The sequence below is a fragment of the Chionomys nivalis genome, chromosome 16 (genome assembly GCF_950005125.1).
Source record: "Chionomys nivalis chromosome 16, mChiNiv1.1, whole genome shotgun sequence".
NCBI lineage: Eukaryota > Metazoa > Chordata > Mammalia > Rodentia > Cricetidae > Chionomys > Chionomys nivalis.
In genome coordinates, this window is record NC_080101.1 from 5,463,677 (window position 1) to 5,484,159 (window position 20,483).

The 20,483-nt window shown below is 44.4% G+C and overlaps 1 protein-coding gene across 1 annotated transcript in view; it reads left to right on the forward strand.

Annotated features, from left to right (window-relative positions):
• Tmem67 (transmembrane protein 67) overlaps nucleotides 1-12,606 on the forward strand; it is a 40,736-nt gene extending 28,130 nt beyond the window's left edge. Inside the window, exons 21-28 of the mRNA XM_057790762.1 lie at nucleotides 674-814; nucleotides 4,305-4,385; nucleotides 5,643-5,759; nucleotides 6,227-6,343; nucleotides 6,455-6,559; nucleotides 7,106-7,208; nucleotides 9,987-10,129; nucleotides 11,348-12,606. Of these exons, the coding sequence (XP_057646745.1) occupies nucleotides 674-814; nucleotides 4,305-4,385; nucleotides 5,643-5,759; nucleotides 6,227-6,343; nucleotides 6,455-6,559; nucleotides 7,106-7,208; nucleotides 9,987-10,129; nucleotides 11,348-11,428 (888 nt within the window). The 3' untranslated portion in view covers nucleotides 11,429-12,606. The remainder of the gene's footprint in view (nucleotides 1-673; nucleotides 815-4,304; nucleotides 4,386-5,642; nucleotides 5,760-6,226; nucleotides 6,344-6,454; nucleotides 6,560-7,105; nucleotides 7,209-9,986; nucleotides 10,130-11,347) is intronic.
• The last annotated feature ends 7,877 nt before the right edge of the window (nucleotides 12,607-20,483 follow it).

Below are 20,483 nucleotides of genomic sequence, written 5' to 3' on the forward strand. Positions count from 1 at the left end.
TCATAGCCATACTTTCTGATAAAGTTTGTTTTTTCAATATTGTTTGGATGAAACTGGGTGTGGTGGTTCAGGATTGTAACTCCACCCTCTACAGGTGGAAGTAGACGAGGCTCAAGAATTCAAGGTCATTGTGCACAGCAAGTTCCAACCTCGACTAAGCCAAGGAGAGCCTACTTCAAACCCCAAAATAGTAAAAAGGGTTTGAATATTTGATGAACTTGAAAAGGTATTACATGTTTCCGCAGTTAGCTTTGCAAAACACTAGAGAACATAGAATTGTATAGAAACCTTGCTGTAAAAATCCTTATGGCCTTTTTTTCCAAGGAGAAGAGCCGTGGCAGTCAGTGTGATAGACCCATCAAACCTCCCTAACTGTGGCTTCGTTTCATCCAAGAAGGGACATACATTCCTTGGAAGACATTTTGGAAGATATATTGTTTTGAAATACAGAAAGTATTTAGCGTACTAAAGGGTACATGTTAAATACTTAATAAATTGCTAGTTGTTTAACTTTTTGGTAGTTTTAGGTTTGTAATTTGTGTCTTGGTTTTCCTGCTGTTTACAACCTTGGGCGTTTTAGTTTTTCAAGGTGAATAGAGAAGAGTATTTCATTTTTAGTCTGGAAGGGTTTTCCTTACCTATGTCTGTAAATTCTCACCTTTTTTTGCTTCAGGTTGTGGGATTCAAAAACTTAGCGTTGATGGATTCATCCTCCAGCCTTTCTAGAAACCTGTCTGACTACGTGGCACCTTACAGCCGCATTTTGAGATATGCTGTGGCCACTGCTATCTGGCTGGTGATCGGGATAATACAGGTAATGAGACTGTATGTAGGTACAATGCCAGTTTATAGCCCTGCCTGTATACCAGCGTCTCTCCAAATGCTGAGTGCTACAGCAGAAAGAAGGTGACAAAGGCAATAATAACTATTTGTATTGTATCCTGATCCAGGCACTGGGAGATCTGACTTGACTATTTAGTCTGTACTTTAGCCTTCAGAGATGGGTTAAGGCAGTATCCTCATGTAACAAGCAAGGAGATCTGAGGCTCTGGAGAGTTAAATGATTGCTTTAAGTCTCACAGAGTTGGCAGCACTGGGATTAACCTAGGCAGTTTGGTTTCACGGTTACTTCCTATTCATTGTGGACTCTGAAGTGTCTTTTGGAGACTCAGATCTAGGGCAGACTCTGGTTTAAATGTAACTAAGGGGCCAGATATGCTTGTATACTTCGGGTATTTTTTTTTCTTGTTTATCTTTATTTAGACAGCGTTTTCTTTACCTGTGTTTAAATTGTTTTCCTTTCAATTGGGAAAACTGAAAATGGGCTTTCCCCAGGGCTGGGAACTGAATACAGGGCCTTACATATGCCAGCAAGCGCTCTGCTCTGAACCACACTCCCAGCTGAGAACTGGCTTGAGGAATGCATACTTTGCGTTGGTAACACTGCTCAGAGTGGAAGCTGCAGAGCTTGGCTGATGAGAGCTAGTGAATGCCACCAGGAGAGGACGACACACAGGAAATAGAATTTGAAATAAGATCTTTGATGAGTGTGCTGTGTCTTGTGAACGTACCTACTTCATCTGATCTTAAAGTAGCCTTGTTGGAGAGAATTTCACAGAATACCATCTGAAAATTGCCATTTAATTAAATTTAACAACAAAGTAAAACAGGAAGGGGGGGGCAAGCCGTTCCCTTCCATCTTCTCCTGGTGAAAAAGAGCAGAGGTCAAAAATACAGACTGAAGAGGTGACTTGGTGTCATCAGGACCCAGAAACCTGTTCTTCTCTGTCGGGTGGAATCCCTGAGTTCATCTCCTGGCCCATAATGACTGATGGTTTGCAGGAGGAAGCTGGGAGTGTGGTTTCCTGGTCTCTTGTTAAGTCTTGGGGCTAGAGAAATGGCTGTTCAGGAGTGCACCACTCTCCTTTGATCATTCTGACACAGACACACCAAGACAAAAACAGCTAGGGGTCATAGGTGACCACGAGGGTGTCAGGGCGGAAAATCCATCAGGAAGCTGTCTTCCCGTGGAGCAAGGCTGCTGGATTGGCTACAGCTCATGCTTCACTAGGCTTCTCATGCAGCACAGGACCACCTACCCACAGAGTGCTGTTGCCCGCAGGAAACTGGGCTCGCCTGCATCAATAATAATCAAGATGGTCCCCAACAGACATGCCCGAAGGCCAGTCTGACCTGGGAAGTCCCCAGACTGAAACTCCTTTCTCAGGTGACTAGGCCATATCTTAGTTTGACTTAGTGATTTAAACCAGCTTGAACAGCACGGGGCACTCTTGCAGGGGACCAGATTTTAGTTCCAAGCCCTCAACCTGTGTGCTCACAGCTGTAACTCTGGCTCTGGAGGATCCAGTGGCCTCTCTGCCTCTGCACACGTTTGCATGCACATATACGTACTCATTAGCAGACACACACACTTCAAACTGAAGCTTTTTTAAAGAAAAAAGAGTCTTTGTGAGGTACCATTGGGTATCTCTGGACTCGAACACCTAACTGTGCTCATGCCCTTTGGCGAGGCATCTGTGTGCCCTGCCCAAAGCACAGGTCTGTGGTTAAGAAGGGGCAGTCATTGGCAGTCTTGCCACCACCTAACCTCTTTCTGTGCTCTCATTCTGCCTTCAGACCGGTCAGAAATCTTTCTCTGCATTGTGACAGCGAGGCGCTAGTGCCTAGGCCTTCCACTGTTGAGACTGTGGCTGTTGTCATTTTCATGTTCTGTGTGTGTTTATGTGTGCTGTTGACTTGTTATTGCTGCCATTATTGCTTGGTCAGTAGGAGTCGGCTGCTGTAGGGTCAAGTCCATTCTTAGACTTCAGCATGGTTTATATAATAGTCCTTGTGTTGAAGTCATGGGGATGCTCCCACAAGAACTACCGAGGGCGTGTGAGGTGTTGCTATGACGATATCTGACAGGATATGAGATAATCAACAGAGACGAGCTCAGCATGAGGGAGCAGTGGGTAGCTCTAAGTACGGCAGTTAGGAAATAGGTTTCTCTGGAACATCTAGAAAGGTCGATAATTGAAACTTTAATTCATAAAATTTCCTTACCTAGTATTGCTATTAAATCTATATAATTAAACTTAAAAGTATTTCATTTGAAAGTTAATGTATTACCAATAGTTAAAATTTAATGTTAAATATGTTTTTATATGCTGTTCTGTTCAGAATTAATTTGAAATTCATAAAGTTTTTAATGGCTTTTGAAATTCACAATTTCTCAAAAAATTTGAGAAAAATTGGAAGTAAACTTTTATCTTGACCAGCAATACATTGACTTATTCAAATGTGTGAGTGGGTGATATACATACCTGTTTGTATAAACGTGTGCACGTAGGTGTACATCATGTGTACGTGTGAGTGGGTGGTATACATACCTGTTTATATAAGCGTGCGCACGTAGGTGTACATCTGTGTATGTACGTGACATGTGTAAGCCGAATATCAACATCCAGTGTCTCCTTCAGCTACTCCACTGTCGCGGTCCCCCTCGGCCAGCAAGAAGGACGCAACACCACACTGGAGCTCTTCTTGCTAAGCAGTTTATTCAGGACCTTTTTACAATGCGTTCTCTCTCTCACTTTCTCTCTCTCATTCACTCACTCTCTTCCTCTCCCCTCTCCCTCCCAGGGCAAACCTCTCCCAGCCCTTAAGTAGGCATGGGCTACCAATCCTGGATTGCCAGGTGGGCACTGCTCATAGGTCCACGCATATGCAAGCAGCTGACAATCATTGCGTGATAATAGCATAAGTCAGGCCTAGTTGATAGTAGGAGTTGATTATCACAGAGAGCACTTGCTTTCGGGATCGCGGAGGGCGGAAGCCAGCACCATCAGGTGCGACTCCACGCAGCTCTCTACACATAGCCATCAGGTGTGACTCCACACGGTTCTCTACACTCCACTCTACTTCTTGAGGGTCTCTCAGTGAGTGGGGACCCGCCTCTGTCCACCGTCGTGCTGAGGTGAGCTGCGTGCCTCCACACCAGGCTTCTGCTGTGGCTGCTGGGGACCCTGACTCAGGGCCTCTTCTATGCTGAGCCCTCTGCCCAGCACTAATATATGCTAACTTTGTGAGTCACTCTCTTCCCACCCTTGTCTGTCCTTGTTTTGTTAGCAAGAGAAGTTTTTAAAATTCAAAATGGACTCACTCAGTAACTCCTGGCGTAGTTCTGAATCTCCCTTCCTTTGAGGTTAGAGTCAGAACTGACAAGTGGGATGTTATCCTGTGGAAACCTTTAGAGCCACTGTATGCTTGGCTGGCAAACACTCATGGCCTGACTGTTTCAGGTTTTCTTCTTTGGGGCCTTTTATGAGCGATTTGTAGAAGACAAAATCCGGCAGTTCGTCGACCTGTGCTCCATGAGCAATGTGAGTACCTTCCGACCGTCTGCAGCTGTGGGTGTCTATCTGCAAAGATGCGGTGTGTATACAGATGACTGCAGTGTGTGTGCACATCTGACAGACATGGTGTGTCTAGAGATGACGGCAGTGTGTGTGCACATCTGACAGACACGGTGTGTCTAGAGATGACTGCAGTGTGTGTGCACATCTGACAGACGTGGTGTGTTTACAGATGACTGCAGTGTGTGTGCACATCTGACAGATGCAGTGTGTTTACAGATGACTGCAGTGTGTGTGCACATCTGACAGACATGGTATGTTTACAGATGACTGTAGTGTGTGTGCACATCTGACAGACGTGGTGTGTCTAGAGATGACTGCAGTGTGTGTGCACATCTGACAGACGCGGTGTGTTTACAGATGACTGCAGTGTGTGTGCACATCTGACAGATGCAGTGTGTTTACAGATGACTGCAGTGTGTGTTTACAGATGACTGCAGTGTGTGTGCACATCTGACAGACATGGTGTGTTTACAGATGACTGCAGTGTGTGTGCACATCTGACAGACGTGGTGTGTCTAGAGATGACTGCAGTGTGTGTGCACATCTGACAGACATGGTGTGTTTACAGATGACTGCAGTGTGTGTGCACATCTGACAGACATGGTGTATCTAGAGATGACTGCAGTGTGTGTGCACATCTGACAGACGCGGTGTGTTTACAGATGACTGCAGTGTGTGTGCACATCTGACAGACACGGTGTGTTTACAGATGACTGCAGTGTGTGTGCACATCTGACAGATGCAGTGTGTTTACAGATGACTGCAGTGTGTGTTTACAAATGACTGCAGTGTGTGTGTGCACATCTGACAGACGCGATGCTTTGCAGTTTATCAAGTTGGTCTGTGATGATTGGGTTATTAATCTAATTTTCAACCAGCTTTTAATCTGAAGAATAGATACAATGTTCCACAAGTTAATATTCCTACTTTAGCTTTTCTCTTCTTTATCCACATTTCTTAATTATGAATAATTAATTTATTCATCCTACAGCCCCTGAAATGTATTTATATTTCAGAATGTCTTCCTTTTTTAGAAAACAAGTCCTGTCTTCTTTCCATCTATAAAAACAAAACAAAACCTTTATTATCATCACTACCCTGGTTTCCATTTTATGTACTTCCTAAACAGTCAGTACTTATTCTTTTGGAGGGGGGAATGATTTTAACAAAAACTTGGTTTGGAGTTTTGTGGATGAGCTCTGATTTCTTCTCCTTGTGTAGGTGTCCGTGTTTCTGCTGTCACACCGGTGTTTCGGGTATTACATCCACGGGAGGTCAGTGCACGGACACGCAGACACGAACATGGAGGAGATGAACGTGAACCTCAAAAGAGAAGCGGTAGGAATACAGTTCACGTCTTCCCCATGTTAAAGTGAACCTGAAATGCTCACAGGTGTTTTGAGAGCTGCAGGGATACCAGTTCATGACCCTGAATGCAGGAGTCTGGCCAAATACACAGTGAACCGGGCAGTGTAGGTAGCAGAGTAGAGGAGTCGCCGTGGAGACCTATAGGGGAGCTGGGGTAAGAGTGCAGGGAACATGGCCAAATCTGGAGGGATGGGGGGACCTTGAGTGGTGTGCTTCTCTTTCTAAGAAAGGCCTTTTTTTTTTTTTTTTTTCGAGACAGGGTTTCTCTGTAGCTTTGGTGCCTGTCCCAGAACTAGCTCTTGTAGACCAGGCTGGTCTCGAACTCCCAGAGATCCGCCTGCCTCTGCCTCCCGAGTGCTGGGATTAAAGGCGTGCACCACCACCGCCCGGCCAGCCCAGTCGTTTTTATCTTAATGTAACTCCTTTAAATTTTTCAGGAAAATTTGTGCAGCCAAAGAGGCTTGGTACCCAACACGGACGGGCAGACTTTCCAGATTGCAGTTTCTGATCAGATGAGACAGCACTATGACAGAATCCATGAAACACTAACAAGGGTTTGTAAAGGATTGTTCACGTGTGTTTCCACAGTGTGTGTGTGTATGTGTGTGTCTGTGTGTATAACAAAGTGTGTTGTTATATTTATACATTTCTCTTTTTCATATTAGAGAAATGGCCCCGCCAGGTTACTGAGTTCATCAGCAAGCAGTTTCGAACAAAGTGTAAAAGCATACCACGCGATGAACAAGTTCCTTGGCTCTTTCATTGATCATGTATGTATGCTGGCGTGTCTATAAGCAAGGGTCGTCTGCCGCTTCTGAAAAGTTATAGCTTCAGCCGTGTCAGGGAACCTCTTGCTGTTTTTGCTTTCTGTCTCATTTAATACATACGAGTAATATTTTAAGACATTTACAGTCACTAACAATGTATGGTTTCCAGAGAAAGTTAGAGTGTATAAAAGATGTGAATTTAATGTGCCCATTAGCAAATTATGGTCCTCTTAAATATGTCTGTACTAGAATTTTATGTCACCAAAATGTTATTTATTACTCATTGAAATGCTTACACTATGATTGTATTCTTAAAGGCATCTTATAAATCAATTTCCAGTATCTCTAACCTTCAATATATTCACAGAATTTAAGATTTAAAACTTTTCTAAAAATATTTTTATTATAAATACTAGTGTGGTGATTCATTTTACAGAGGTTTCTCTTAGATATTATTCATTCCTCATTTTTTTTCTGCTTCTCATTTTGCGTTCATTGGAAAACACTTATTTCATTACAGTTTTTTACATGACTGTCGTCTCAAACCAGGTTCATAAGGAAATGGATTACTTTATAAAAGATAAGCTGCTTCTGGAGCGGGTCCTGGGGATGGAGTTCATGGAGCCCATGGAGAGGAGCATCTTCTACAACGGTGACTCCTCAACCCTTGCACGTTTGGGGAAGCGGAGGGAGCTTAAGTCGTTTTCTTATTGATTTTTGTAATTTTATAGAAACAAGAGAACTTTGTTAACTCAGCCTCATGGGACTATAGTTGTTCCTGTGTTCCATTTTATTTTGGTGAGGCACATGGTGAAAGCAGTTTAGAAGCCACTGCTCGTGAGCACGGCTACTGAAGTCTCAAATCATTATACTCTGGAGCATGGTGCAGGCTGAGTTAAAGAAATGAGCCAGGCATTAATACAGCTTCAGAGTCTTCTGCCCTGAGGTTAAAGCCCAACTTGACACCTGCTAGAGACACACTTTGTGAACTTCAAAGTGTTGTTTAACCTTTCTGAATATTTAAATCCCTTTCACTCTAAACTTGGTATGACCTTCTAAAGGGTTTTCGGAATTTTCACATATAAAGAGCCTAAAGCAGAATATGAGTAGGTGCCAGGAGAGGGGTGTTATGGGCAGATGCCAGGAGAGGGGAATTATGGGTAAGTGACAGGAGAGGGGTGTTATGGGTAGGTGTCAGAAGAGGGGAGTTATGGGTAGGTGCCAGGAGAAGGGTATTGTGGATAGGGTGACAGGACAGGGGAGTTATGGTAGGTGCCAGGAGAGGGATGTTATGGATAGATGCCAGGAGAGGGGAATTATGGGTAAGTGACAGGAGAGGGGTGTTATGGGTAGATGCCAGGAGAGGGGAGTAGGGGTTTACCAGAGATGTTAGGGGAAAGGCAATAGCAAAGAAAAATTAAACAAAGCTGGGCCTGGCACCCATGTAATTCCATCTCCTCAAGTCTCAGGTCAGCCTGAGTGCCATGGTGAGATCTCATAAACAAAGAAGAAAGGAGCTGGGGAGATGGCTGTGTGTGGAGAGGGCCTGAGTTTGAACCACCAGTTCAATTAAAGCTGGACCACAACCACCACCACATGTGTGTCTGTAGCCTCATTGCCACAGCAGGGGTGATGGGGCATAAGGGTATGGGGCTTACCAGCCACCAGCCTACATCCAACTTCAATGAGAGACGCTGTCCCAAAGCTGTAAGCAGAGAGTCGAAATCCAGGACATCTGATGTTTTCTTCTGGCATCCACATACATCATATATGTACACAGATATGATCCCACACACGCATGCATACACCACACTCCCTCTAGCATCCACATACATCATATATGTACACAGATATGATCCCACACACGCATGCATACACCACACTCCCTCTAGCATCCACATGCATCATATGTGTGCACAGAAGTGTATACTCCCACACACGCATGCATACACCACACACCCTCTAGCATCCACATACATCATATATGTACATAGATATGATCCCACACACGCATGCATACACCACACTCCCTCTAGCATCCACATGCATCATATGTGTGCACAGAAGTGTATACTCCCACACACGCATGCATACACCACACACCCTCTAGCATCCACATACGTCATATATGTACACAGATATGATCCCACACACGCATGCATACACCACACTCCCTCTAGCATCCACATGCATCATATGTGTGCACAGAAGTGTATACTCCCACACACGCATGCATACACCACACACCCTCTAGCATCCACATACATCATATATGTACACAGATATGATCCCACACACGCATGCATACACCACACTCCCTCTAGCATCCACATACATCTTATATGTACACAGATATGATCCCACACACGCATGCATACACCACACTCCCTCTAGCATCCACATGCATCATATGTGTGCACAGAAGTGTATACTCCCACACACGCATGCATACACCACACACCCTCTAGCATCCACATGCATCATATGTGTGCGCAGACATGTATACTCCCACACAGTGGCATACATCACACACACATACACCACCACGGTTATCAACACCACTCCCCATAACTAATTAAAAAGAAGAAAGAGGAAGGGAAGACAAATGTAGATTTCCAGCTGTGGTTCCAGCTTAGTGAGCAATCGATGCCCTCCCCACCCAGAGTGACTCTGCTCTGTATTGAGGGGGGCTGGGGCATCTAGGAAGAGGTGTCCATTAAGGGAGCTGCTCCTGGGAGACAGAGAAGGTGCACAGCAGCTAGGGGACCATCCTGTGGTGTCATTGCTAGAAGAGACAGTGGTCGCCAGGAGAACGTGTGAGTTTGGTGTGGGTTTTTGCATATATATGTTACATGCCTGTGTGTATGTAGAGAAGTGCATACATTGTAAGGGTCTTGCTGACAGCTCAGTGACTTTCCACAAACTGGATCATTCTCGTTTCTAGCACCTGCAGTGTGACAGATGGCGCCAGTTCCCTGATGTCACCACCTTGTATTAAACAGGCCCCTTGCCGGACTTCTCTGGCAGTGTTGGTTCTCTGAACCCCCTAAAATTGTGGATAGCATTTGTGTCTGTCTGCTTGATAGTTTTCCCATGGTCGCGGGGTCTGCAGCACTGATCAGGTGTTTTACAGGGGTGTTCCCATCCCACAAAGGACAGATTGTGTGTGCAGCGCAGTGCAAAGGGAGACAGGACTGTAGGAAACCGAGGCAGAAGCTCGAGAACCCTTGTGCCAGCCTCTAGAACCCTTGTGCCAGCCTCTAGAACCCTTGCGCCAGCCTCTAGAACCCTTGTGCCAGCCTCTAGAACCCTTGCGCCAGCCTCTAGAACCCTTGCGCCAGCCTCTAGAACCCTTGCGCCAGCCTCTAGAACCCTTGTGCCAGCCTTGCAGGACTTTAACCTGACTCAGATCTCATGCGTGGCTTTGCAGACGAAGGCCATTCTTTCAGCACCGTGCTGTATTATGGAAACGAGGCCACGCTCCTTATCTTTGATCTGTTGTTCTTCTGTGTGGTGGACTTGGCTTGCCAGAATTTTGTTTTAGCATCCTTCCTCACGTACCTGCAGCAAGAGGTAAATCTCCACACATATTCTGGGTTCCTCTAAAGCAGAGTGTTAGAAGTGTGGGTATTTTTCTTTTCTATTTTATTTAAATTTTTTTCATTTTCCATACCAACCACAGTTCCCCCTTCCTCCCCTCATCTCGCTCTCCCCACTCAACCTCCCTCCACTCCTCAGAAAGGGTAAGGCCTTCCATGGGGAGTCAGCAAAGTCTGGCATATCAGACTGAGGCAGGACCAAGCTCCCCCTCACTGTATCAGGGCTGAGCAAGGTGTTCCTCCACAGGGAATGGGCTCCAAAGAGCCAGTTCATACACTAGGGTAAATACTGGTTCCACTGCCACAGAAGTGTCACCACATTCAGAGGGCCTCGTTCAGTCTCTGCAGGTTCCCCAGCTGTCAGTCCAGAGTCCGTGAGCTCCCACTAGCTCGGGTCAGCTGTCTCTGTGGGTTTCCCCATCATGGTCTTGACCCCTTTGCCCTCCTCCCTCTGGTATTTATATTCTTAAAGAATGTATGACCAGGTTTCGGGCATGTTTGGAATAAGATCAACCCTGCCAAGGAAAGGAGGAGCCGTTCAGGAGATCACACTCTGCACTCTGTCCCTGGGGACAGTAAAATGCCGGGATCCTCTTAAGGGCAGAAGTTCCTTGAGCAACCAGGAAGATACTTAGCTACCAGCCTCCTACATGCCAAAAGTGAGCACTAGTTATTATGAGTCCCATTCACACTAAAAACAGCAAGCCCTAGAGATGCCATTCAGGGCTGCACACCACCAGCTCACACAACCTCACCTGTGTGCATAGTAAAGAACTGCATGGGAAAACCTCTGAGATGGAAAGTTCACGAGACGGCAGCTGCCCCTGAAATACCACCTGCATGAAGGAAGGCGTGCCTTAAGGCCTGGTTTATTATCCCTGGATAGAAGTCTAGAATCAGGCACAAATTCTCTTTACCAGGGACATGCTTTTGATGTTTCTTTAGTTTTAGATAGTTAAAAAAAATTTCCTTAAGTATTTAAAAGTATGTTCTTGTGAATATGAGAGGTATATATTAATTCATAAAAGTATTTCCTAATATTTTATAGTTTTAAAATGATTGCATCAAGTAATTAAAATACTCATTCGTGACAAGAAAGGGTTGATAAAATTAATTTAGATATTTAAAATTGAATTGTATATTTAATTTTTATGAATCTTTAATTTCCTTCTCAACTGTTTTATTTTTCCAGATTTTTCGATTTATCCGCAATATAGTAGGACAAAAGAATTTGGCAACCAAAACTCTAGTGGATGAGAGATTTCTTACCTGACCTGTGCTTACCTGTGCCTACCTGTGCCTACAGGACTCACGGACTGGGTGTAACTGTGGCGCAAGCCAGGATGTCAGTTATACTTTTTAAAACTTGTAATACATATTATTCTTTCATTTTTTTATATACAGAAAAACTTATTTTTATAGCTTGTAAATATGAAATATAGTAGAGAGTACTATTTCCCCATTATGTATTGTATTTAATTTACTAAGTATTACATTAGCACTGACCATGGGACAGAAAAAGGGAAGGAAGGAGGAAAGAGAAGCGTGCGGCTTTCCGTGGTCGGCCGTGATGACAAGCTCGCCGCCGTCACTTGTTATCATCAGGACACTGGCGGGGGCCTACGTTTTCTCAGAGTAACAAACCTGGTTGATTCTAGGTTCAGAGCTAGTGTTTAGTTCAGTATTGCATGTTCTACTTATGTTTATAATTAAATAAACATTTAAAGATACTTTCAAATGTACTTAACATTTCTGGCTTATGTTATTACTGCTGCAGTCACCCCTGTTTCTGGTGGGCAGGTTTCTGTTGGACAGAATGATGTGGTGCAGGACAGCTCGCTACGAGCCTGCTCTCTCGTGTTATTTACATCTATTGATGCTGTAGGGACTCCACAGCCAGTAGTTTTGAACTTGTCCGCCCACTGGGGCGTGGCCTCTTACACTGTTTATGCCCACGTAAAGGGTGCGTCCAGCCTCTCTTCTGGCTGCGGGATTCGGTTGCTGTTCTCCGTTCAAGCAGAGGATATTGATTTGTGAGTCTACCCCTAAATAAATAACCATCTATTATTCCCAATTCTGAGCTAGTGTGGAATTTCTTTTAAGCATCCTTCTTCATATTTTAAACTGCGTGATTTTTTTCCCAATGTAGGATTTTTCACACATTTTAATATTTTAAGAGTACTCTTCCAAAGTGCTGCTTTTCAGTTATGAATGAATACTATAAATAACAGACTATAAATATACCTTGTTATATTGACCAATTTATTGAAGGCAAATTTAGGCTTCATAAGTCAGTAGCTTATTTTTTTGGTTTTTGTTTTGTTTTGTTTTTGGAGAGAGTTTCCTGTGTAACCCTGGAACTCACTCTGTAGACCAGGCTAGCCTCAAACTCGGAGATTTGCCTGCCTCTGCCTCCCGAGTGCTGGTATTGAAGGTGTCTGGGCACCACCACCTAGCCTACTATCTTATTTTTAATAAGGAAAAAAATGGATTCAAAATACCAGTAGCCTGACAGTGGTGGCGCACACCTTTAATCCCAGCATTCACAAGGCAGAGACAGAGGGATCTCTGAGTTTAAGGGCAGCCTAAACAGAGTGAGTTCTAGGACAGCTGGGGGTATACAGAAAAACCCTGTCTCAGAAAACAAAATAAATACAGTTAAAATAAGTTCTAAACCATATAGTTAGTCATTTTCTCTTTTCTGTTTTTTCTCTTCAAGATACTCTTAAGTAGTTCTTTGTGTGTCCTGCCATAATGTAGAGGACCTGCAAGATAATTCCACATTCCAGAGCCAGCATCTTGACTGCTTTCTACAGTGATGCAATACTATGTGTATACTGTATCTAGTTATGAATTGAAAATGTGTAATAAATCATTTTACGCTTCTATTTCCTTTTTGACTTCTGTACACAGAAGACCTAGCATTCAAGAATGCAGTGTGTCAGGGCAGCGGATCCAGCCGCTGCCCAAGCTGGATCTTTCATTTTCCCTTAGTTTTTGGATGACTGAACAGAGAAGGAAAGGAGTAAAAAGCTGGGTCATAGGAACTGTGGTTTGTGAAGGACCCCATGGCAGGATGTCTTTATAAAAGCCACAGACGTGATACATGAGGCAGCAGAGAGTTTTAAAACGACCTACAGTACAGTGTCAGCCCCCACTCCACAGTAAATCATTACTGCTAAGTAAATGTCCGCATACAGGGTCTGGTTCTGCACTGCTGAGAATGGAAAGGGAAAGAAACTTAAAATCCACTCTGAATTAGTGTTGTGTGTTACTTCATCCCTGGCTTAGATCCTGTGTTCCTGTTTCACAGTGTGGCAGCCGCTGTTCTCAGGGCCGGCTTCAACTGTTTCCTTTTGTTCGTTTCTGTAGCACGGTATCAGTTTTGCTCTGTCCCCTCACGGGGAAACAGCCCTAGGGGCTCCTTTAAGCTGGTGTGTACTTGTGTGCTTCTCAGAGATAGGCAGTCCCCCAAAACCCTGTGTAAACAGGCCGCTGCTGTTGGAGGCCAGGCTGGGAACCCGAGTGGGGGTGCATTCACTTTAACTGAAGTGCTTTCCAGCAGGAAGCGTGTGTCTTTCTCCTGTATGTAAATATCAACCAGTATTGTCTGAGGGGAAGTAAATCCAAGTCCCAGAGCGTAAGCCGAGTGGCTTAATGAAGATGTACTGGATACCAGAAGCGGCTGGGAACTCTCCAGGAAGTTACTACATCTTTACCAGAGATAGTGTCCTTTCCTCACCACTCGGGATGTCCCAGGGATTAGTACCCTTCCCTTCCCTCACCACTCGGGGTGTCCCAGAGATTAGTACTCTTTCCTCGCCACTCGGGGGGGGGGCTCCCAGAGATTAGCATATTAAGATACTGGTTCATATCAAGATATCCTTACAACAGGAGACTGGGGTGTAGCTCAATGGTAGAACACTTGCCTGGTGTGTTAGGGTTCTTCAGAGGAACAGGACTTACGGAATGATATGTATATATCGAATAGTCAGAGGAGGGATATTAGAGTGGCTCACGGGTGTTGGTCCAGCTGGTCCAGCAATGACTGTCTACCAGGAAATGGTCCAAGAACCCAGTGTCGTTCTTTACACAGTCGGGATGTCTTAGCTGGTCTTCAGTGAGGAATTGGGCTCTAATGCCAGCACTGGACTTGCTATTGAGACCAGGAGCAAGACAAGCAGGCAGAGGGAGAGAAAGCCAGCTTCGTTGTCCCACGTCCTTTATATAGGCTGCCAGCCGAAGGTGTGGTCCAAGTTTCGGGGGGATCTTCCCATCTCAGAGATCCACGTTACAAGTGGGGCTTCGCAGTTGAACTGATTAAGGAAAAGCCTCACAGGTGTGCACAACCACTTACCCCAGATGTAGTCGAGTTGGCAATCTAGAAGAGCAATCACACCTGACACACCTGACGTCCTGGGTCTGATCTGCAGCACCACACACACAAAAGTAAGCAAAACCCTTAAACTAGTAAGTAACCTAGGAGTCTTGATGGTCTTAATTTTTAGCCCTAAATTATTATTACTATCAGCTTAAAATCTCAAAATTTATATTCTGCTTTGCTAACGAATTAATTTCATAAAATATTTATAATGGTCTCAGTAAGTGACTGTCACAGATTCTGGGCCCTTTCGGCTCTTCCAGCCTCACCAGGCCCCAGTAGTGGTCACAGCACAGTAGTGGTGGCAAGGAAGGAGCTGTTGCCACCCCGTGCTGGAGATTTGGTTCGTGAGTGGAGTAAAGAAAGAGGGGGTGTGGGTACTGTCTCTGGAATAGGGAGGATTTCTTTCATTTGTTCCTTCCTTCCTTCATTCAAGCACCTCTTCTCGCTTCCTGGCCTTCGAAGTGTCTTGTCGCTGGTAGAGGAAAGGGAGAGGGAGATTAACTAGTAAGCACAGCTGTAGTCACAAGCTTATGACTTCAGAAAACCTATTAACTCTGGATCATCAGGGCTTCAGCCTCGGAAAAGATGTGTTTGGGGTGAGTTTTTTTTTTTTTTTTTTTTGAGACAGGGTTTCTCTGTGGCTTTGGAGCCTGTCCTGGAACTAGCTCTGTAGACCAGGCTGGTCTCGAACTCACAGAGATCTGCCTGCCTCTGCCTCCCAAGTGCTGGGATTAAAGGCGTGCGCCACCATCGCCCAGCTTGGGGTGAGATTTTAAGATAAGCCAAAAATCAAGTACATCCAAAACAAAGAAACTAGTTACTAAGAAGCCCATAGCAGTTTATGGTGGCACCCATAATTAACCTTTCTTGCTTCTCCTGGAGCCAGTTCTTAGAACTGGTGAGGTTAGGCTGAAGCTTGCCCACGTCATACAGACTAATTCATCCCGAGCCACACCTTAAGAAACTTCTCTGACTTCATCAGCCCTGGGCCAGGAAACAAGATCACTAACTGGCATAGATCTCTGAAATTTCTCAAACTATGCTTTCCTAAACCAGTTGCCCTGCCCCACATTGCCTGTTCATTGGACATCCCGGATAAAGCCCTCATCCCTGCCAGTCCATCCTTCTGATGGTGCTTTGGCTGCACTCCCTTCTGTTTCTAGATCCCAATAGGATGCCCATGTGTTGCTGTATTAGTACGTTTTCTGTTGCTGTGGAGACACCATGACCACAGCAACTCTTATAAAGGAAACATCTAATTAGGGTGGCTCACTTACAATTCAGAGGTTTAGTTCATTATTGTCATGGTTAGTAAGAAGCCTGGGCTAATGTACCAAGCAGTGTTATAATTAATATAGTTTCTGTGTGATTGTTCAGATCTGAGCAGCCAGGAATGAATGAGCAGTCTCTGACTACAGTCCCCCCAGAACTAATAGGGAAAGGCACTGTTAGGAAGTGGCTTTGTTGGAGGAAGTGTATCACTGTAGGGGTGGGCTTTGAGGTCGCCTATGCTCAAGCTACTGCCCAGTTCACTTCGTGTTGCCTTTGGATCAAGATGTAGGACTCTCAGTGCCTTCTTCAGCACCGTGTCTGCCTGCACACTGTCATGTCCTATCAGGGTGATAATATCCTGATTTCCTGAACAATACAGCATAACAACTATTTATATGACACGTGCATTGTAGGTATTATAAGTAAGCCAGTGAAGATTTGAAGTCTATGGGAAGATACGCATAGGTTGTATGCAAGCCTCATGCATAAGGGCTTGGGAAGGGATTCACCCTTGTTAGTGAACTGAGTAAAGAATAAAGCCGGAAGGTACCTCCAGGATGCCACCAAGATGGCACCATGTGCTGTCAGAGCCGTGTAGAACAAATGAACTTTCATATTATTTTCATGACTAAAGTCATCTTAATCTGACTCTTGTGAAACTTCCCCAGAGACAACAGCAGGTGGCAGTAGAGAGCACACTGAGCTTCTCCCGGTAGCATGGAGCGTGTGCTTGCTGAACTACAGAGTCTACAGAAGTCTGCCTCCTCCAGCTCAAAATCAAGTCCAACGCTCCTCCTCCATCCTCCCCCTCCTCACTATCCTGCTCATCCTGACTCTAAGCAGCGCAGACAGAGAACACGTTCTTGGACTGGATCAACAGTCATCCAGCGCTTTGCCTGTTTCCCCTGCTTACCATCCTCCTTGAAACTTCCAAGCCATCATGGTCTTTTTCTGGGGGTCTCTCTTGTTTCAACTGCCCCAAACCTCTTGGATTTCTCTGCAAAAGGATGCCATCACAGCCCCTCTGTAACCAGGTGGTGGTCCTGTCTCCATGAGTACCACTTCATTTATCCCTGCATCCGCCTTCACCTGCTCTGTCTGCCCCTTAGAAGGGCAGAGACTATGTCCACATGGTTTGTTCAAAAACTTATATCTCTAGTATTAGAACTCTATGTGGCTCACACTTTATATATGATTAACTTAACAGTAACCAGTTAATTGACTTTGGTAGACATTTATGGCACATATTTCCCTGTGAGAATGAAGGTTGTATATACACAAGGTGTTTTGTCTATTTGCTGTTGCATTATATCTAATTCCAGTGCCTAGAATTCTATTACTTCCTTAAAGCGTCTCAATCCACAGCTTGTCTTGTGTATAAACAAGATTACTGGGCACTTTTTTTTTTAAATATTTATTTATTTTATTTGTTATGGACCCCATTACAGATGGTTGTGAGCCACCATGTGGTTGCTGGGAATTGAACTCAGGACCTTTGGAAGAGCAGGCAATGCTCTTAACCTCTGAGCCATCTCTCCAGCCCCCTACTGGGCACTTTTTTATTTCCTGCATCTCTCATTTGAATACATACATATATTGCATAACTACCTCTTAATGTTAGCAAATATTAAACACATCTTTCAATGTTCCTTTTTCTTGTTTGCTGTTCTAAACTCTTAGCTGTATACTAATCATTTAAAAGAGAAGTACAGTCCCTAAGAACAAAATTTTTTATTTGCTGCATTTATACGTGACGCTCAGAAGGTGGCGCAAGAGAGTCTCCTCAGAATGCTGGAATCTGACTACTCAGAAGCCGCTACCTTTGCCTGGACCACCTTTCTTACCTTCTGCCTTTTTACCCCTCTTAACTCCCCTCATTTTCTCCCTATCCGAGTTATTCTTCAGATCACTGACTCAAATTATGAGATGTCCTACTGACTAGTTTGATCTATAACGAAGCTGGGAAGGATGCAGGAAAGTGGTCCTTCCTAAAACACTTCCCCGAAGATGTTTGCTCATCTCTTGTCCATCGTGGACCAAGGCACACACTACTTCATTCGATTCACAGATATGTTTCTCAACTAAAGGATAAGATACTTAGGACTACTGCTCTCTAAACAGTGTGTGTGTGTGTTATATGGTATTTGTGTACACATGTGTGTGCCTGTGTATGGTGGCTAGTGTCTTCCTCAATTGCTCCCCACCTTGTATTTCAGACAGACACTCACTGAACTGGGAACTTACTGAACCCTCCTATCTCCTCCGGGCTGGGATTACAGCCACGTGGTGCCATACTTGACTTCTCCTTTTCTTCCTTTCATATATTATAACCTAACTTCAGTTTCACGTCCCACCTCTCCGCCCAACCATTGCCCCTACCATTTCTTCACTTCTCCTCTGTTTTCCTTACGAAAAAAGCAGGCTTCCCAGCGATATCAACCAAACATGGTATAACACGTTACAATAAGACAAGGCACAAATCTTTTATCAAGGCTGGATGAGGCCACCTGATAGTAGGGAAAGGGCCCCAGATCTGTTGAAGGCACTCGGCTCCTTATGTTGGAGCCCAGCAACTGAGCTCAGTCCCCACGCTCATCTTATAAACCCTTTATCAACTGAGCCGTATTCCCAGTTCCCAGTCCACAGCCCTGTGATGAGTTTGTACCCTCTTCTAAATTCCTAGGACTACCATATAACTAAAACTTCAGCCCTATATGCTTAGGAGAATATTCTAGAACAATTGAAAAGGTACATGCATTTTTTCTACAGATGCACTTTTAGATGTGGAGGCATAGATGGTCAAATTGCCTTCTGCAAAGCTTGTACCAAATTAAATCCCCAGCTCTGACGTCCAGTAGTGCCACATAGCATCAAGAACAATTTACCCAGGCAGGCAACTTGTAGTATGTCACTGAGGTGATAATGTTCATTTCCCTAAAGTGTATATTTTTCAGTGCTGGGTAGGTAAGAAGTGGTATGGCCCCGTGATGATCTTAGAAATTTTAGCAATCAGTAATTTCAAAGTGCATCTTTCATTTAGTAAAATAATAGCATTTTAAAATCTTTTGACTAATTCCGAGATTGTCAGAAACAAGGAGGCATCATGGTCTTAAATTCATTCTCAGAACCACACATGATGATCATTTGCAAGTGAAAAGAAACGTGATAATCTAGGCATCTCTATCGCTGTAGAGTCAAAAATAATTATGGAAAAACGTATTCAGTGAGAGCCATGCTTGTTGAATCAAACAGAAAATGAAATTGGCTTATCGTTGAAAATGACCCTGTGTCTTTCAATTTAATCAATGTTTTGTAATACATACCTCATAATAGACGACTCAACAGGGTCTCACACACACACACACACACACACACACACACACACACACATAAATCTGGGAAACCAGAAAAGAGTTACTTCAGGGAACTAATGGACAAGAGTGGGAGACTAATATTAACAAATCACTTTGGTAAAAAGCACTGCATTAATTCTGAAATATATATAATGCAGTTAAATGAATAAAGGATGCTGATAGCATCCAAGTCTATAGGAATGATGGATAGCGGTATAATGGGAAAGGGTAAGAAAATCCTTCCATAGTTAAGCTGATAATGCGCTTCCACACTGTGGTGAAAATCCTAAGCCCCCAGCGCCATCACTGTCTGCTCTTCCCATTTGTCTGAACCTGGCCGTGTAACTGAAGTTGCAGTACCTGTGCCAGGAGATGCCTCCTTGTGGTCCAGAGAACTTACAGAGCCACCGCCACTAGGCTAGGAAGGAACTGTCTATTCAGTCAGCGAGCATTCGATCATAGTACCAAGGCAGGTACTGTGGAGGAGCTACTGATATCAAAGATGAGGTCTCTTTGTCTTGGGAGAGTTCAGCTGAAAGACAAAGAAATAACAAACAACAGATATAAACTAAGACCATCTTACTGGAACCATTGTTGGTCAGTCCTTGGGTATTGCCAGCAGCAAAAAACCTATGAGCAACTGACAGAGTAAGGGCAGACACACTAGCCTTGCCTGGAGACGCTTGCTGGCCTGGGGCTGATGTCCGATAACTGCGTCCAGACAGTCAGAACTGGCAAGGTGGGGCAAAAAAGAGTCTCAAGGACAAACATGAGGTCAGAAAGTAGGAGGAGTCAAGGAAAGGCAGTGGAAGAATAGAGAAATGAGAAAGAACCAGTCTGGAATCATTTGCAGGAAGAGCAGTTCAAATCTCTTCTGGGTAAGAACATTCCTGAAGACCTATTGAGAAGTCTCCAAAGAAATTCTATGCTGATCTTAAGGACTTTGCTATCTGACGATGTATCTAACTGTAGAGTTAGATACATATGGTGTTGTCGGGAGAGCTGGTCATCAACGGTATTTTTAAGGCTTCATAGAGCCAGTAACAGATTGGGATCTGCTCTGCCCGCGTAGACGGAAAGGAAATGGCGTGAGACGATCTGCTCGTTAAGGTTACTGTTGCTGTGTTGAAACATTGTGTCCAAAAGTAACTTGAGGAGGAAAGGGTTTATTTGGCTTGTCTTTTCCGAGCCTGCTGAGGGAAGCCAAGGCGGGAACTCAAGCCCAGAGGCAGGAGCTGATGCAGAGGCCATAGAGAGGTGCTGCTTACCGACTTGCTCCTCGTGACTTGCTCAGTCTGCTTCCTTATAGAACCTAGGAC